At 44.5% G+C, this 16,658-nt stretch overlaps 1 protein-coding gene across 7 annotated transcripts in view; it reads left to right on the top strand.

Annotated features, from left to right (window-relative positions):
• Positions 1-16,658, top strand: part of ADGRE5 (adhesion G protein-coupled receptor E5) — an 82,206-nt gene that overhangs the window by 64,391 nt on the left and 1,157 nt on the right. For all 7 annotated transcript variants that reach the window (XM_030197140.1, XM_030197138.1, XM_030197135.1 and 4 more), the window contains 11 exons: positions 1,557-1,615; positions 3,187-3,282; positions 3,642-3,813; positions 4,463-4,567; positions 6,235-6,434; positions 7,234-7,395; positions 9,733-9,924; positions 10,757-10,977; positions 11,574-11,640; positions 13,969-14,060; positions 15,397-15,565. In XM_030197140.1, coding sequence (XP_030053000.1) covers positions 1,557-1,615; positions 3,187-3,282; positions 3,642-3,813; positions 4,463-4,567; positions 6,235-6,434; positions 7,234-7,395; positions 9,733-9,924; positions 10,757-10,977; positions 11,574-11,640; positions 13,969-14,060; positions 15,397-15,565 — 1,535 coding nt within the window. The remainder of the gene's footprint in view (positions 1-1,556; positions 1,616-3,186; positions 3,283-3,641; positions 3,814-4,462; positions 4,568-6,234; positions 6,435-7,233; positions 7,396-9,732; positions 9,925-10,756; positions 10,978-11,573; positions 11,641-13,968; positions 14,061-15,396; positions 15,566-16,658) is intronic.

The raw sequence follows: 16,658 nt of genomic DNA, 5'->3' as shown, positions 1-16,658 counted from the left end.
CTCATGTGTTCAGTTTTGGTACCCTACAGACCAGATTTGACAGCTTCCCACTGGAGGGGTAGAGCTTGATAATTTGTTTTCTATGAAAGTTTATGTCCAGATAGTAGTGAAAAAAATCATTTTATTTACTAAAGAAACTCATGGCAATTAGAAGATTTTTGATCGCTGGTCTATGGACTGATCTTGCCCAGACTTGACTACTGTAATATTGCTTTTCACGGATGTTCTATGACATCCTTAAAACAACTACAAATTGTACAGAATAACCGCAGAACTTTTGATCTTTGGTTTCTACAAAGGTGTCTCTGCTACGTTTCCTTATTTGAAATTACACTGGCTTCCGATTGAAGCTTGGGTGAAATTTAAAACATGCGCTATCATTTTTAAAATTTTGTCTGGAGATGCGCTTTTATAAATGACAGATTTAGTATCTCTTTTACACCGAGACAACGCCATACATAATGTTCGTGATGCTCTGCTGTTAACGTTTTCCATCCCCAAGCAGGATCACATCCAAGAAACAGTTTTTGCTTTATTTTGTCTGTCAAGCTGTGGCTGTCTGGAATTCCCTACCTTGCTCAATTAGATCTTGTAGACATTATCTAATTTGTAGGACAGAATTTAAAACATTCCTATTACAAAAGTATGTCTGTGGTAATTTGTGTTCAGTTCTGGTCGCCACATCTCAAAAAAGATATAGTGGAATTAGAAAAGGTGCAGAGAAAGGCGAGAAAAATGATAAAGGGGATGTGACGACTTCCCTATGAGGAAAGGCTAAAGCGGCTAGGGCTCTTCAGCTTGGAGAAAAGACAGTTGAGGGGAGATATGATAGAGGTCTATAAAATAATGAGTGGAGTTGAACGGGTAGACATGAAGCATCTGTTTACGCTTTCCAAAAATACTAGGACTAGGGGGCATGCGATGAAGCTACAATGTAGTAAATTTAAAACGAATCGGAGAAAATGTTTCTTCACTCAACGTGTAATTAAACTCTGGAATTCATTGCCAGAGAATGTGATAAAGGCGGTTAGCTTGGCAGAGTTTCAAAAAGGTTTGGACCGCTTCCTAAAGGAAAAGTCCATAGACCATTATTAAATGGACTTGGGGAAAATCCACTTTCTGGGATAAGCAGTATAAAATGTTTTGTACTTTTTTGGGATTTTCCCAGGTATATTGTGACCTGGATTGGCCACTGTTGGAAACAGGATGCTGGACTTGATGGACCTTTGGTCTTTCCCAGTATGGCAATACTTATGTACTTATGTATTATTCATCCTAGACATTATGGTCTGACCTCTTCTATGTGATCTGTCTAGAAGTGCTGAGGTATTGGCGGAATACAAGATCCAGATGTAATGTAATGGAGGGTCACCCTCTTCTCTCCTCTAGCTGTCTTGAAGGAAGTGGGAAGGGAAAAGTCTAGAGTACATGTGACATAGAATTGATTAAACAGGAGACATGGAAAGGCTAGTTTGTTCAACCCCTAAAGGGTTGACTAAACTTGTGGCCAGCAGTCATAACCCTCCCGCTAATGCTCCATCTTGTTGCTTTCTCAGGGGTCCGCTGCCACTCTTCAAACCACTCTCAACAGGAAACCTGCAATAGTACTAATGATGTAAGTACCCAACAGTGTGCCACTGGCAGAAGTGTGACATATTAAATGTTCTCTTCCTCTGCTCTTCTTGTCTGTTCCCTACTTTCTCTGTCCAACCCATTCTCCTGCTCTCTGTTTTTCTCCTTTTCTGTCCTCCCCCAGAGGATGCTATGTATGGAGCCACAAAGACCTGTAGGAAGCTATCCACCTTATAATTGAAAGAGAAAAATGCCTAGATTTCGACCCAAATCGGGAGATAGATGTTTATCTCACAAAAACGAATAAATCGGTATAATGGAAAGCCGATTTTGGACGTTTTCAACTGCACTCCATCGCGGAAGCGTACAAAGTTGACGGGGCGTGTCGGAGGCGGAACTGGGGCGTGGTTATCGGCCGAGGAGAGATGTGCGCCTTTCGCTGATAATGGAAAAAAAGTATGCGTTTGTAGCTAGAATTTAGGGCACTTTTCCTGGACCCTGTTTTTTCACGAATAAGGCCCCAAAAAGTGCCCTAAATGACCAGATTACCCCCAGAGGGAATCGAGGATGACCTCCCCTGACTCCCCCAGTGGTCACTAACCCCCTTCCACCACAAAAAATGATGTTTCACAACTTTTTATTTTCACCCTCAAATGTCATACCCACCTCCCTGGCAGCAGTATGCAGGTCCCTGGAGCAGTTGTTAGGGGGTGCAGTGGACTTCAGGCAGGTGGACCCAGGCCCATCCCCCCCTACCTGTTACAATTGTGCTGCTTAATGCTTAGTCGTCCAACCCCCCCAAACCCACTGTACCCACATGTAGGTGCTCCCCTTCACCCCTTAGGGCTATAGTAATGGTGTAGTCTTGTGGGCAGTGGGTTTTGAGGGGGATTTGGGGGCTCAACACACAAGGGAAGGGTGCTATGCACCTGGGAGCTCTTTTACCTTTTTTTTTGTTTTTGTAAAAGTGCCCCCTAGGGTGCCGGTTGGTGTCCTGGCATGTGAGCGGGACCAGTGCACTACAAATCCTGGCCCCTCCCACGAACAAATGCCTTGGATTTATTCGTTTTTGAGCTGGGCGCTTTCGTTTTCCATTATCGCTGAAAAACAAAAACGCCCAGCTCACAAATTGTCGAATAAAACATGGACGTCTATTTTTTTCGAAAATACGGTTCGGTCCGCCCCTTCACGGACCCGTTCTCGGAGATAAACGCCCATGGAGATAGACGTTTTCGTTCAATTATGCCCCTCTATATGTCCCATGCTAATGTCTCTGGAAGTTTATATGTAGACAGGCTGGAAGTGACCCAAGGCACTTAAAGGCAAAAGAGGAGGGGAGAGACAAGAGGATATGAAAGAGACATTCAGTTATCTCAAATAATGCACAAGAAGCAAAGCTTTTGAGGTCAGGCATGAGATTCAAAGGGGGTATATGGAGGAAGAAGATCAAGAAAGGGTGGTGGGTGCATGGAACTACCTCACAGGGGCGGTCAAAAGAGTGACAGAAATCAAGAAAGCCTGGGAGAAGCACAGATAGTTGTGAGGAACTGAAGGAAAAATCAGTGTCTAAGCTCTGTTGCTACATGTTTTGACTTTCCTTGGTGCCTCTTCCAGAATTTCATCTTCTGCCTGAAGAAGTTCATCAATTCTTCCGTGCCAAACTGCAGCTCCCTTGGAAAGCAGCCCAAGCAGGGGGAAAAACTGCTGCAGGTAAACAAGTAAATCTGTTGCATTGCTTTTAAGTTCTCCGTTCGCCACCTCAGCTCCGAATACAAGCAGTAACACCTCCGACTGTGCAATGCTATCGAATTTGCTGAGGATCTGCATACTTCCCTGCATTGAGTGACAAACAAATGCATGGTGACACTGCTGGGGACATAAGAGCCACTGTCCCGGAGCTTCCTTAATTATTATGAAGAGCCTATGAATTTTTTTGCTAAGTAATTGAACTAATTGCAGTTCTAATCAGTGTAAAGAGGGAGAGGGATGAGAGGCTGGTGGGGGGGGGGGGCCTCAGGACCTTGCTTATTCTGAACCCCATTTTAACCCCCAATGTCTTGGCTTCTCAGGATATTTTAAACAATGTGGATAAGCAATTCTCTCAAGCAAAATGGAACAGCAACCAGCTTCAGAAGCACCAGCAAGCCAGTGAGTTTCTGCAGCTCATGGAGGAGACAGCAAAAGACTTCATGTGGCTGTTGGAGGACGGGACCACGGATATAAAAAGTGTCTCGAGAATGAGTAAGTAAGAGGAGCAGGATGGCATTCTGCCCCTCAATTCTTGCTTTTCACAGACTGAATTATATGGCAGGTGTTTTGTTGTTTCTTAACCAGCATCTTGCTCTTCTCCGGGAGTATTGTAAGGAGTGGGTGGGTGGGTGTGACCCAGGGCAAGAGGAAAGGGGGTTTCCTACTGCATGAGTCCAGAGGAACACAAGCTTGAACAGGACAGGGGGAGCTCAATACAACCCTTGTCCAAGATAACATTTTATCCAGCATCTGCTCTACTGTGCTGCACTCCCTAGAGCATGTCTTAATGGGAGAAACTGAGACTGAGGCAACCATAAGGGCCCCCACCACCTTAGCTGGCACTCTGGCACCATTCCCTACAGTGACTCCTGCTGGAAGAGGCTGGAACTGTAGGAGCTAGGAGCTCCCCCACATCCAGCAACATTCCCCACAGCACCTCCTGTAGCAAGGCTAAGACTACAGGAGCTCAGTCTGAGCTTCCCCTACACCCAGCACACCTGTATCATTCCCTTCAGCTCCTTCTGCTGGAAGAAGCTGGGACTGCAGACCTGTGAAATCCCTCACTCCCAGCGCCTCCTGCACTGTTGTTATTTCCCAAAATACTGTGGGAAGAATGTAACACTTCTTGCCTTGGTTGCAGGCATCTGGAAAGGCAACAACAGCCTACAAAGTCCCATAAACCTGAATCAGAATGAAACACGGATGGACCTTGACTGGGAAACAGCTGCAGGACCAGAAAACAGCGGTAATGTTCATGTTTGCTAAAATGGAAAATATGTTAGCAATGTTAACAGACACACCATGGGATGCTAGGAGATGAGGTATATCCTGGGTATGAAAGACCCCCACATACACCCCCATAACACCATGCTGCAATGCTCTGAGATGCATTTGCCCTGGGTATGGACAATGCTTCCAGCAGCACTGTGAAAAATGTGATTAGTTGCCTTTCCTCAGAAAGATAACAAACAGGCTTATTTTTGAAAGTGATCGCCGGCGATCTTCCGACATAAATCGGGAGATGGCCGGCGATCTCGCAAAAGCGGCAAAATCGGTATAATCGAAAGCGGCATTTTTGACACCATCGCCACTTTCCCGTCGCTGCGCCGGTGAAAGTTCAAAGGGGCGTGTCGGCAGTGAAGCGAAGGCGGGACATGGGCTGGCATGGGCGTGGTTACCAGATGGCCAGCTTTTGCAGATAATGGGGAAAAAAAGCGGCGTTAAGCAGTATTTTGCTGGGTTTACGTGGTCCTTTAATTTTCACGACCAAGCCTCAAAAAGGTGCCCCAATTGACCAGATGACCACCGGAGGGAATGGGGGATGACCTCCCCATACTCCCCCAGTGGTCACCAACCCCCTCCCACATTAAAAAAATAAAAATAAAACACTTTTTTGCCAGCCTCAAATGTCATACCCAGCTCCCTGACAGCAGTATGTAAGTCCCTGGAGCAGTTTTTAATGGATGCAGTGCACTTCAGGCAGGCAGACCCAGGTCCACCCCCCCACCCCCCACACCTGTTACACTTGTGGTGCTAAGTGTTTGGGGGGGATTTGGGGGGCTCAGCACCCAAGGTAAGGGAGCTATGCACTTGGGAGGTATTTGTGTATTTTATAAACATTTTTAGAAGTGCCCCCTAGGGTGCCCGGTTGGTGTCCTGGCATGTCAGGCATGTCAGGGGGACCAGTGCACTACAAATGCTGGCTCCTCCCATGACCAAATGCCTTGGATTTCGCCAGGTTTGAGATGGCCAGCATTTTTTTCCATTATCGCTGAAAAACAAAACCGGCGATCTCAAACCCGGCGAACTTTGGCATTTGGCCGGGCTAAACCGTATTATCGGAAAAAAAAAGATGGCCGGCCATCTTTTTCAAAAATACGGTTCCGTCCAGCTGTTGCGCCGCCGCCAAAATAGATCGCCGGCGGCCTATTTCGCCGGCGACATTCGATTATGCCCCTCAAAGCAATGTAAAAATTCAGTAATACAATTACCGACATAAAAGAATTCTAAATTTAAAAGTAAAAGAAAAACAAAATACTTGAAATTAGGGAGGTTATTGAAGCCTGGATTGGCCGCTGTCGGAGACAGGATGCTGGGCTTGATGGACCCTTGGTCTTTTCCCAGTACGGCGGTGCTTATATTCTTATGAAAGAGTTAGGAGAAAGAGACTGCAGAGCTAGTGAATCCCCAGACTGGTTGCTTCGCTCAATGTATCTTGGTCAGACAGCATGGCTTATCTTGTGTTCTCATGAGATGGAGTGTTTGAATTATGAGATATGGTACCTCCAGCAGCACAGAATCCTCCGACATGCATAATTATACTGGATTCTAGCATGATTTGCATTGTCCATGGAGAGGGCAGGATTCAGCCTCGGGTAGTAGGATTTCTGAAGCTCTCTGTTTCCTTTGCAGGGGTCGCTGTGATGGGTCTCCTCACCCTGAAAGACATGAAGACCGTCCTTTCCAATGCGAGCCTGAAAGACTGGAATGGGTTAGCAGATTCCCGGGAAGAAGCAGAGATGAGGGTTATCTCCAACGTGGTGACTGCCTTTGTCAGCTCAGAAGACACTAAGAATTTACGTTCTCCTGTCAACTTCACTTTCTCTCACCAGGTGAGTTTCAGAAGGTGGGAGAAATTGAGAGGGGGGTGTATGTTGCTCCAGTTACAGTTTAGGAAAGGGAAGGTACCCACTTTTTTCCTGAATACAATGTTCCACTGAACCTCCCATGGGTATTAAGCTTCCCTAATGACTGGGTGCAATGCACATCCCTTGCTAGCTTGGAGTTCCGGTGAGAACATGGAGACTACTACTACTACTATTTAGCATTTCTATAGCGCTACAAGGCGTACGCAGCGCTGCACAAACATAGAAGAAAGACAGTCCCTGCTCAAAGAGCTTACAATCTAATAGACAAAAAATAAAGTAAGCAAATCAAATCAATTAATGTGTACAGGAAGGAGGAGAGGAGGGTAGGTGGAGGCGAATGGTTACAAGTGGTTACGAGTCAAAAGCAATGTTAAAGAGGTGGGCTTTCAGTCTAGATTTAAAGGTGGCCAAGGATGGGGCAAGATGTAGGGGCTCAGGAAGTTTATTCCAGGTGTAGGGTGCAGCGAAACAGAAGGCGCGAAGTCACAGAATTTCTAATGCAGGTCATCTTTAATTCAACAAGTCCCTCCAGCCACTCTCTCTGAACTCTGCCTGAAAACAGCTGCCTGGGTGCCACTAGCAGGGGAAGGTCTACCCCCTCTAGTGATCTTAAAAGGGTCTCATCATCCACTGCAGAAAGTAGCTGGGAAGCCTTCTGGAATACCCCACTGCTTTCAGAGTGGAGGGCCAGACATGAAATTTTAAAAAAATATCACCTTGCTTGTAAAAACTCAGAGGTATACTTTTCTTATTCTGTTTTCAGGATGTTGAGAAAAAAGAAATCATTTGTGCATTCTGGAACTACAGTGAGAACCGCTGGTCCCAGGATGGCTGCTGTAAGCTTCAGAGGACTGCCACCGAGACCATGTGTACATGCAGTCACCTCAGTAGCTTTGCCGTGCTTATGGCTCATTATACTATTGAGGTGAGTGTACAGTATGTAATTGTTGTGGTACCACCATAAAGGAGGCTAAGTTGCATCAAGGAGGATGTGGGAAAAGCATGGATGTTTCCGAGATTCCTAAGTCAATGTTTTGGGGGAAGGAAGGGAGGGAGAGTGTCTGACTGCTAGTGCTTCGAATGATATCAGGATGGTGGGTAGAAAGCCATGGCTGAATTAAAATATTTTGATGAGGAAGGTAAGCATGACCTGAGGAAGTCCAAGCTTACTATTACCATATCATGATGGCAGTTGAGTCCTGAAACAAGTTACCTATGAGGGTGGTAGAATCTTCATCACTGGCAGTTGAGTTAAGAGCAAGTGGGTTGCACATCTAAGTGGGATAGTTTAAGTATAAGAGATCCTGCCTGTTTTATTCTATCAATGACTCTAAAATGATTATTTGAGGTCCATTCCAATCTCATTTTTCCATGATTCTCAGATGACCTCTTTAAAACTCTTCTGACCCCAACTTTCTGTGGTTCTAAGATGGCCTAATTAGGATTCTTCTAGCTCCATTTTTCCATGATTCATTCTTTCTGTCATTTATATCCCACATTATCCCAAGAAAACTTGAGTTCAATGTGACTTACAATCCAGATTAAGTGGACAAAGAGAGAATTATAGCAATTGTAACACAGTAAAGACATAAGTATGACCCATTCAGGACCTTTCCGGTTTCTTAGGTGACCTCTTGAAATTTAGTTTAATCATTTATATTCCACCCTTTCATCACAGGAATGTTGTGCAGATTACAATCAATAAATACAATTAAATAAAAAGAAACCAACAAATAAACACTATTTAAGCAAATATCTAACAAAAAAATATCAAAAGCAACAATTACAATCCCAAATCATTCTATTTTCTACGACAGTTACGTTCGGTTAGAAACTCGCTAGATCAAAACGCATTATCTACTTTATCTTATGCCTATGTCACTCCACAGTATGACTACTGTAATATTATTTATGCTGGTATAACCAAATCCAATCTGAAAGGCTTACAAACTATTCAGAACACTGCGGCCTGTGTCATCTGTCGGGCATCTAGATACGATAGGGCCATCCCTCGCTTGGATTCCCATTGAATTTAGAATAAAATGTAAAATCCTTACACGAGCCCGTAAAGCACTTCATACTGCCACCCCATCCTATCTTGCAGCCTTGACCATCCCTTACACGCCTGCCGATAATAGACTGGTCTTGCCTCCGCTTTCTAAGGCAAGATGGGAATCCACTCGCTCATCAGCTTTCTATTTTTTATCCCCAGCATTATGGAATTCGTTGCCTCAGCCTATTAGACTGGAGGAATCCTATTCTCGGTTTCGGGTAGCATTAAAACACACTGAGTGTTTGACTGGCCGACTACACAGGTCTTTAGCAGTTTTTTGAGCGTTGGTGCTATTGTGTGTTTGTTGTTTAAGTTGATTGATTTAATCTTTTAGTGTGAAAGTTTTGTCTGTCTGCTATCCTATTTTAAATGGAGTTCTAAATAGTTTTAATTTATGTGTATTTTGTTGTATTAACATGTAAACCGTTCTGATTTGCCAAGCAATAAGCGAAAGTATAGTCAAATAAATACACAATAAATGATAAATAAAAAGCAATGCTAACAAATATTTAATAAAACACATGTAATCATTGCAGGGCGAGGGGATGGTGGGTGGATAATAAGGAGAATAGAAGCTGATAGAGTTTACATAGCTTCTGTTTGTTACATTTTTTTTTTACTTAGGAAGGCAGTGTAAGGAGCCCCCCCCCCCCCCCCCCCCCCAGCATGGGGTCTTGCTAATTGTGGTGAAATTATAAATGGAAATGTTATTGCATTTTGTTTATTTTTATGTATTTATTAGGATTTATTTACCGCCTTTTTTGAAAGAATTCACTCAAGGCGGTGTACAGTAAGAATAAATCAAACATGAGCAATAGGCAATTACAGCAGTAAAAAATATTCAAATAACAATACAAAGTATGGCATAGTTTACTACTTACAATGTCAACACAATATGTAATAGACAGCGTAGGGTATAAGCAAAGATGGAACATGTATAGATAAGTAAGAGAGTAAGAGGAGTTAGAAAAATATTCCAAAGTGAATTTGTTTATATCTGCCATGCAATGTTTTATCTTGGAACAAAAATTTCATATAAACATGGACTTTTTGTTAAACAAAATAAAGAATGAAAAAAGCATAAATAAATCAAATAGTCAAAACACGAAATCTCTTCCCGACTTTTTTCCATACCCGGGTCAAAAAGCACCGAAGCAGCTCATGGGTGATGCCGTAAAATTCTGATTCTCTGCCTCCTTTTCCCTCTAGGACTGGCGTCTGACTGTCATCACCCAAGTGGGCCTGGTGATATCATTGCTCTGCCTCCTATTCTCCATTATCACCTTCATGTTCTGCCGTATCCTTCAGGGCACCCGCAATACCATCCACCTGCACCTCTGCATCTCACTTTTTCTGGCATACACCATCTTCCTCACCGGCATTTCCAGGACCAACAACCAGGTAAGGATGGCAAAAGAGTTTCTAACCAGCACCAGAACCTTCCAGCAACTGGTATCATTGGAAGGGTAGGGACAGTGAGGACAGGAGTTATGACAGGGTGGGTAACAACTGTCCTCGAAGGCCACAACTCAGTCAGGTTTTCAAGATTTACATAATATGCATGAGACTGATTTGCATATAGTGCTTCCATTCTATGCTAATAGCTCTCATGCATATTCATCGTGGAAATCTTGCCTGGGTTATATAAGGTCCTTGAGGACCAAAGTTGCCCACCCCTGAGTTAGGACACGCGCCTCATTGCTGTAACATGGTTCAAAAGCCTCCTTCAAATTGGCTTTTTCTTAGGACCTTCATCACTGGTTTCTCAGTGATTATGAAAGTTTATACTTACAGGTATGGGTGGGAGGGGAGATAGAAGAATTATTGGCAAACACAGTTATCAAGAATCTGGGATATCTTGCTCTATTTTATGGGGGTGAGGAAGGAGCAGTAGAAAAATGGAGACACTTTAAGCCAAGAGGGAAGAAGGAAGGGATGCCATTTCCAGAGCACAAAGCACAGATGAGAGGTGGATGGGAAGGAGTAAAGTGGGGGAGGTGCATGATAATCTCCTGATGAGAGCCAGGTCAGGAGTAAGACTGTGCATGGTAGCTTCCTGATGAAAGCAAGATGGAAAGGAGAGAAGACTTGCATGATGGATGCATGATAAGGACCAGATGGGAAGGAGAGAGGCGGTGCTTGATGACAGTCAGCAGAAGGTGTAAGTGTGATCTGCTGTGCCTAAAAGTCGCAGTTACTGAGACACTGGCTGGGGTGTCCTTCTCTCTTCTAGACAGCGTGTAGTGTGGTGGCCGGCTTCCTACACTTCTTCTTCCTAGCCTCCTTCTGCTGGATGTGCCTGGAGGGGGTGGAGCTGTACCGGATGGTGGTTCAGGTCTTCAAGACGCACACCCTGAAGAAGAGATACATGTTCCTGGCAGGCTACGGGATCCCTGCTCTGATTGTGACAATTTCAGCAGCTGTCAACAGCAAGGGATACGGCACCAACAACTAGTGAGTCGGCAAGATGGCATCTGTCTGTCCCATGAGGTGTCTACGCATATGCGTGTGTGCTGTCTGCTGTCTCCCATCGGTTTGTCTCTGTTCCCTTTCCCCTTCCCTAAATTAACTCATGTTCTTCCTGTAGATTGCACACGCAAACATACCACAAGCATGTAAAGACACACCTGCCCACACACATACACAAACACACACACACACCACGTACATAACACAGACAAAAAACAGACAGGCAGCACAGATACAAACACAGATGTGGGAATACATATACACACATAGAGGTGTTGGAAAGAATTCCATGAGCCACGCTCTGCATGCTTTCCCCACTTGTTTGTTATTGTAATGAAAACATTTCTCATCTAATCGCAGGAAAATGACAGGGCAAAGATTAAACCTAGACTAGTGTACACAAGAGTTTATATAAACTGGTCATATGAGGGAACCAGTGCTCTACACATCTAGGAGTTTGGGACGGTGAAAGATGCCACCTGTTCAAAAGAGCAGCACCAGAAAAATGTTCTCTTCAGAGTGCCGGCTGGCCGGGTCTGAGCTCTGCCGTGACACTAACCCCTTTCCTCTCCTCCCTACAGCTGCTGGTTGTCCCTGGAAGGTGGATTCAACTGGAGTTTTCTAGCCCCTGTCTGCCTGATTGTACTGGTAAATGTGTTTACTGCTTATATAGATTTTTTTTTAATTTTGTTTTTTATAATACTTTAAAATATTACATCCACCAATACCAAGAATGACAGGAAAAAATGATTTAAAAAAAAGGAAGAAAATAATGCATTACAAGAAATGCAAAACAATTTTGGGAATGAAGATAAAGAAATAAGCAATGAATCCCAAAGTATACAGTGGAAAAGTACACAGCGAACATGAGCAACTGGTTAAGAATATAATCAATAAGGTCAGTTATTCAGGGACCATTAATTTTTCCCTTGAATTCAAAAACTCAGGGGGTCTTTTACAGAGGTGCGCTAGCGTTTTCAGTGTATGCTTATTGTTAGCAGGCCTTTGTAAAAGGGGTCCTCAATGAGCTACTTTGTCTCCAAAAACAAAAAATAAGTATTAACACCAACATTAACATAACAATGGCAAGGAAAATTGAATAGAAATGTCCCTGGCAGAGCCAGGAACCTCCACTTGAAAGCCAAAAGGCTCTTTCTTCTTTCTTGGGTGACAGGAGACCAAATCAGGAAATATATGAATAAGAGAGCCAACAAAACAGCTCATTCACATGTCTGAAGTATTGTTTTAGAACCAAATTGCAGTCAGGCTCCAACAGAAAGGCAACCACCAAAGTAGACCTTCTAGTAACTAAAGCCATGGGTGGGCCAGGGCCCACCCAAACATCTCCCTTAGTGTGACTAGTGGGGATCCCCAAGCCCCACCAGCCAAAGACCTCTTTCCTGCCAAACGAGTGTAATTCTTGGGGGGTCACCAGCACTGTCCTCGAGCTGCTGCAGCCAGTCGCAGGCCTCTCCACTGTGCGCATGCTCAGTTTTCATACATGTGCGAAATTGAGCACAGGCTGTGGCCAGTGTCTTGCAGCAGCGGTTCAGGACAGTGATGGTGGCCGCCCAAGAAGCTCGTTTGGCGGGAAGGAGGTCTTTGGCTGGCAGGGCTTGGAGGATCCCCGCCTGCGCAGGTATTTCGTGTACTTTGGGTAGGGTGCTGGGAGGGGAGGTGGAAGTTACATTTTGGTTTTGCTTTGGGCGGGAGTGGGGCAGCAGCGGACATGACATTTTTGGCCCACCCACTTTGATCTTGGGCCTGCCCTAAACCGGATGTCTGGCTACGCTACTAGTGCCAACCACGATTCAAGGAATTCTGTCAAGTTCAAATCAGCTTGCTGAGTTCCAGGTGGATTATTTACTTCCCCAGGCTTCTGACCAGTAGAGATAGATAAATATACAGCTCTTGAGGTAACTTTTCATTATGCTTTAAAAACTGAGTACAGAGTACCTGATGGGATCTATTTAGGCCCTGAAGAGCTTCCCGTATTGATTGCTGATGAAATAACCATCTCCAGAGGCTCTCCAAAAGGCACTGATGTTGTTCCAAGCACCCCAAGGGAGGGTAAAACACCCCCTTGGGCTCCATCTTCCACCATCTCACAGTGAGAAGGCACCACAGCAGAAGAAATCCCTTCAGCGGCATCAGCCGAGACTGTGACATTCACTCCCCACTGCACCGCATCCCCTCCTGCAGGAACACTTCCAGTTCACGGGGGTGGAAGCCGTAGCAAGGGACTAAGCGAAGCCCCTTCCAAATTGCACTCCGCCATATTGGCAGAGCCACCCAAAGCGCCAGCTGCTGTTTTCAAAGGTCAGTCCTAGTCTGCAACAGTCGGGGAGTGGAAGCCTGAACCGAAGGGTGAGCCCAGGTCTTTCCACATCTCTTCTCCATCGCTGGAGATTTGGCTAAAGAGAGCAGCACAATTTCCTGCCCTTCTCTTCGAGACACCATCTTGACTCATCACTGCCTTAACTCCCTTGCTGCACCATTCCCTACAAAGCATTCTGCTAGAGAGGCTGGAACTGCAAGTTCTCCCACACCAAGTATTCCATCATAGCCTCCAGCATCTTCTGCTTAGAAAAGATTCCATCCTGTGTCACTCTCTGCAGTGTCTTCTGGCAGATGTAACACAATGCAGCAGCCCCTGGGCAATAGAACAACAAACCCCTGCCTCCCTGCTGATCCCAACTAAGGCTACCAACTGGATCCAGATTCACAGGACAGGGTTGATCCAGTCCTAGGTTCACCCCATTGCATGCAGGGACTCATAGTTCTGATTTCCCCATTGCATGCCCTATGAAAAGCAAGACTACAAGTCCCAGCATGCACTGGGTAAACCCAGGATTGGATCAAGCTGGACAAGTTCTAGGGGCGGTGAAGGTAACAGATCGCTCAGTCCTAAGGCATAGCATATCCTTGTGTACAAGGTAAGATCAGTTGCACCAATGCCTTTTCTATCTCACACAGATCAACGCCGCCATCTTTGTCATCACTGTCTGGAAGCTGGCACAGAAGTTTTCCACTATTAACCCAGATATCGAGAAGCTTAAGAAAATCAGGTGAGAATCCCTGTCAGCACCAGGTGTGCCTTCCCCTAAACACTTATCAACACCCTCCCCCTCCGAATTCAGTCAGCAAATTTAAAGGCGCTCACTGCCACAGGCTAAATTTGGCTCTGGATATTCAATGCCAGGCATAATCCAGGAACTAGTTTTGAATATCTAGATTATCAGCAGCACCAGATAACTTTACCCAAGCACTGACCCACTTAAAGGATTTAATATTGCTGCTAACTATGTGAATCTCAAATCCACCCCCTAGAACAGCATTACTATCCAGTTACATACCACTGAAAATCTAGGTATAACCCAGTGACCGGGATTTAACCAGGAAGGGGCATCTCCTGCCCAGGTAAATTGGTTTAAATATCTATCCCTTCATGTATTTATTTATTTCTATATTTTTTTAGAGGGGGAGATTAATTTTAAACCATTTTGAATATATTTTTCCACTAAGATGGTATAGAAAACCTCATAAATAAATACATTTACACCTTGGTTAATGGAGGGTTAAATAAGTTGCCCAGGGTCACAGAGAGATTTGAACATGGTTGCTCTGAGTCTTAGCCTGTTCCTCAAACCATGAGGCTTGTCCTGCACTCCACATACCAATTTCATGGGAGCTATTCTTAATGCATCCCCAGGAATGTACCAGGCTGATGAAGTTGAGCCAGACTTAGCTGAACTGAAACACTCTTCCCCAAGTTAAACCAAGTGGAGGAGTAGCTTAAGGAACCCAACAAAATATTCCCCTTTCACCAGCTCTGCCGCCCCCATTCTCCTCTGCCTCGCAGTCTTGGGTATGTGGGGGGTACAGAAAGGGGTGAGAATGGACTGAGAACTGGGCAAACTGGTTAGATTCCCATTGTAGCTCCTTGTGACTCTGGTAAGTCACTTAACCCTCCGTTGCCCCAGGTAAAAGCTTAGATTGTGAGCCCACTAGGGACAGAGAAAGTATCTTGCATCTATGTAAACTGCTTTGGTTGTACCCCAGAAAGACAGTATATCAAATCCATGACCCAGTAACCAACCTCCCTCTCATCCCCACCCTGGTTAGCATCTAGCTTGTGGGACTAAATTGTTAAACCAGCCATGTCAGGACTGGATAATGCTCTAAGGGAATAAACAATCTGTCAACACCCCCCCCCCCCAAAAAAAAAAAAAAAAAAAAATCAATATTCATGATCTATGTATATTTTCTCAATTGGATTTCCATTAATTCATTGTTTAATTACAGGTAAAGTTTTTTTCTGTAGTGCTGAGTTCTTCCATGAGATTGTGCTGAGCCAGATCGTGGAGTAACTTTTATTTTATTTTCTTCCCTCCCCACCTGCAGGACCTTCACTATCACAGCCATTGCCCAGCTCTGCATCCTGGGCTTGACTTGGATTTTCGGTATCTTCCAGTTCTCCAGGCACACCCTAGTGATGTCATACATCTTCACCATCCTTAACTGCTTCCAGGGTCTCTTCATCTTCCTGCTACACTGCCTGCTGAAGAAACAGGTGACAATCTCCTCTGGACTGGCACCAGACAGCCTCTTACAGGAGACTTATCCAACAGTTCCTGTACCATTTCCTGGAGCACCTCCTGCTGGGAGAGGCAGGGACTGAAGGAATTTGTGAGCTATCCTCACATCCACAGCTCCTGTGCCATTCTCTACAGCACCTCCTGCTGAGAGAGGCAGGGACTGCATGAGCTATGAACACCCCCCTCCCCCAAATAGCCCAGGAGAAAATGAGTCCATAGCTGGTAGAGTTGTAATATGCAAAAACAGTTATGGTATGCAACCTCATTAGAACAGATTAAGTAAGAAGTGTCATATTGGGTCAGACCAAAGATCTATCTGACCCAGTATCTTGTTTCCAACAGCAGCCAATCTAGATCACAAGTACCTGACAAGATCCCACAAAGTAGCAACATTCCATGCTACCCATCCTAAGGAGACGTAGTGGCGTTCAACAGGACTACATTAATAACAGTTCTGGCATTTTCTTCCAGGAATCTGTCCAAACCTTCTGTAAATGCTAGCTGCTTTTACCACACCCTCCAGCAACAAACTGACCCAGTATCTTACCCAGTGCTGAAAACACTTCCAATCTTCAAGCTGGATCCTATGTATTCTAAGAGCTGTCAACTGTTTCCAAAAATACAAGGACTAGGGGACACACAATGAAGCTAGCTAGTAAATTTAAAAAACACTGGAGAAAATATTTCTTCACTCAACATACAATTGAATTCGTTGCCAGAGAATGTGGTAAAAGTAGTTAGCTTAGCAGGGTTTAAAAAAGGTTGGATAATTTCCTAAAAGAAAAGTCCATAAGCCATTATTAAGATGAACTTCAGAAAACACACTACTTATTTTTAGAATAAGCAGCATAAAATCTGTTTTACTGTTCTGGGATCTTGCCAGGTACTTGTGACTTGGATTGGCCACTGTTGGAAACAAGATACTGGGCTTGATGGCCTTCGCTCTGTCCCAGCAAGGCAATGCATACCTATGTACTTAAGAACAATTTTGTAACATGGTGCTCATATTCATACGTCATTTGATTATGTTTAAGTATACTGAATATTGTCACTTTTTGTGGGTAACGT

This window comes from Microcaecilia unicolor, chromosome 3 (assembly GCF_901765095.1).
Source record: "Microcaecilia unicolor chromosome 3, aMicUni1.1, whole genome shotgun sequence".
Taxonomy (NCBI): Eukaryota; Metazoa; Chordata; class Amphibia; order Gymnophiona; family Siphonopidae; genus Microcaecilia; species Microcaecilia unicolor.
This window is presented reverse-complemented; position numbering and strand designations above follow the sequence as displayed.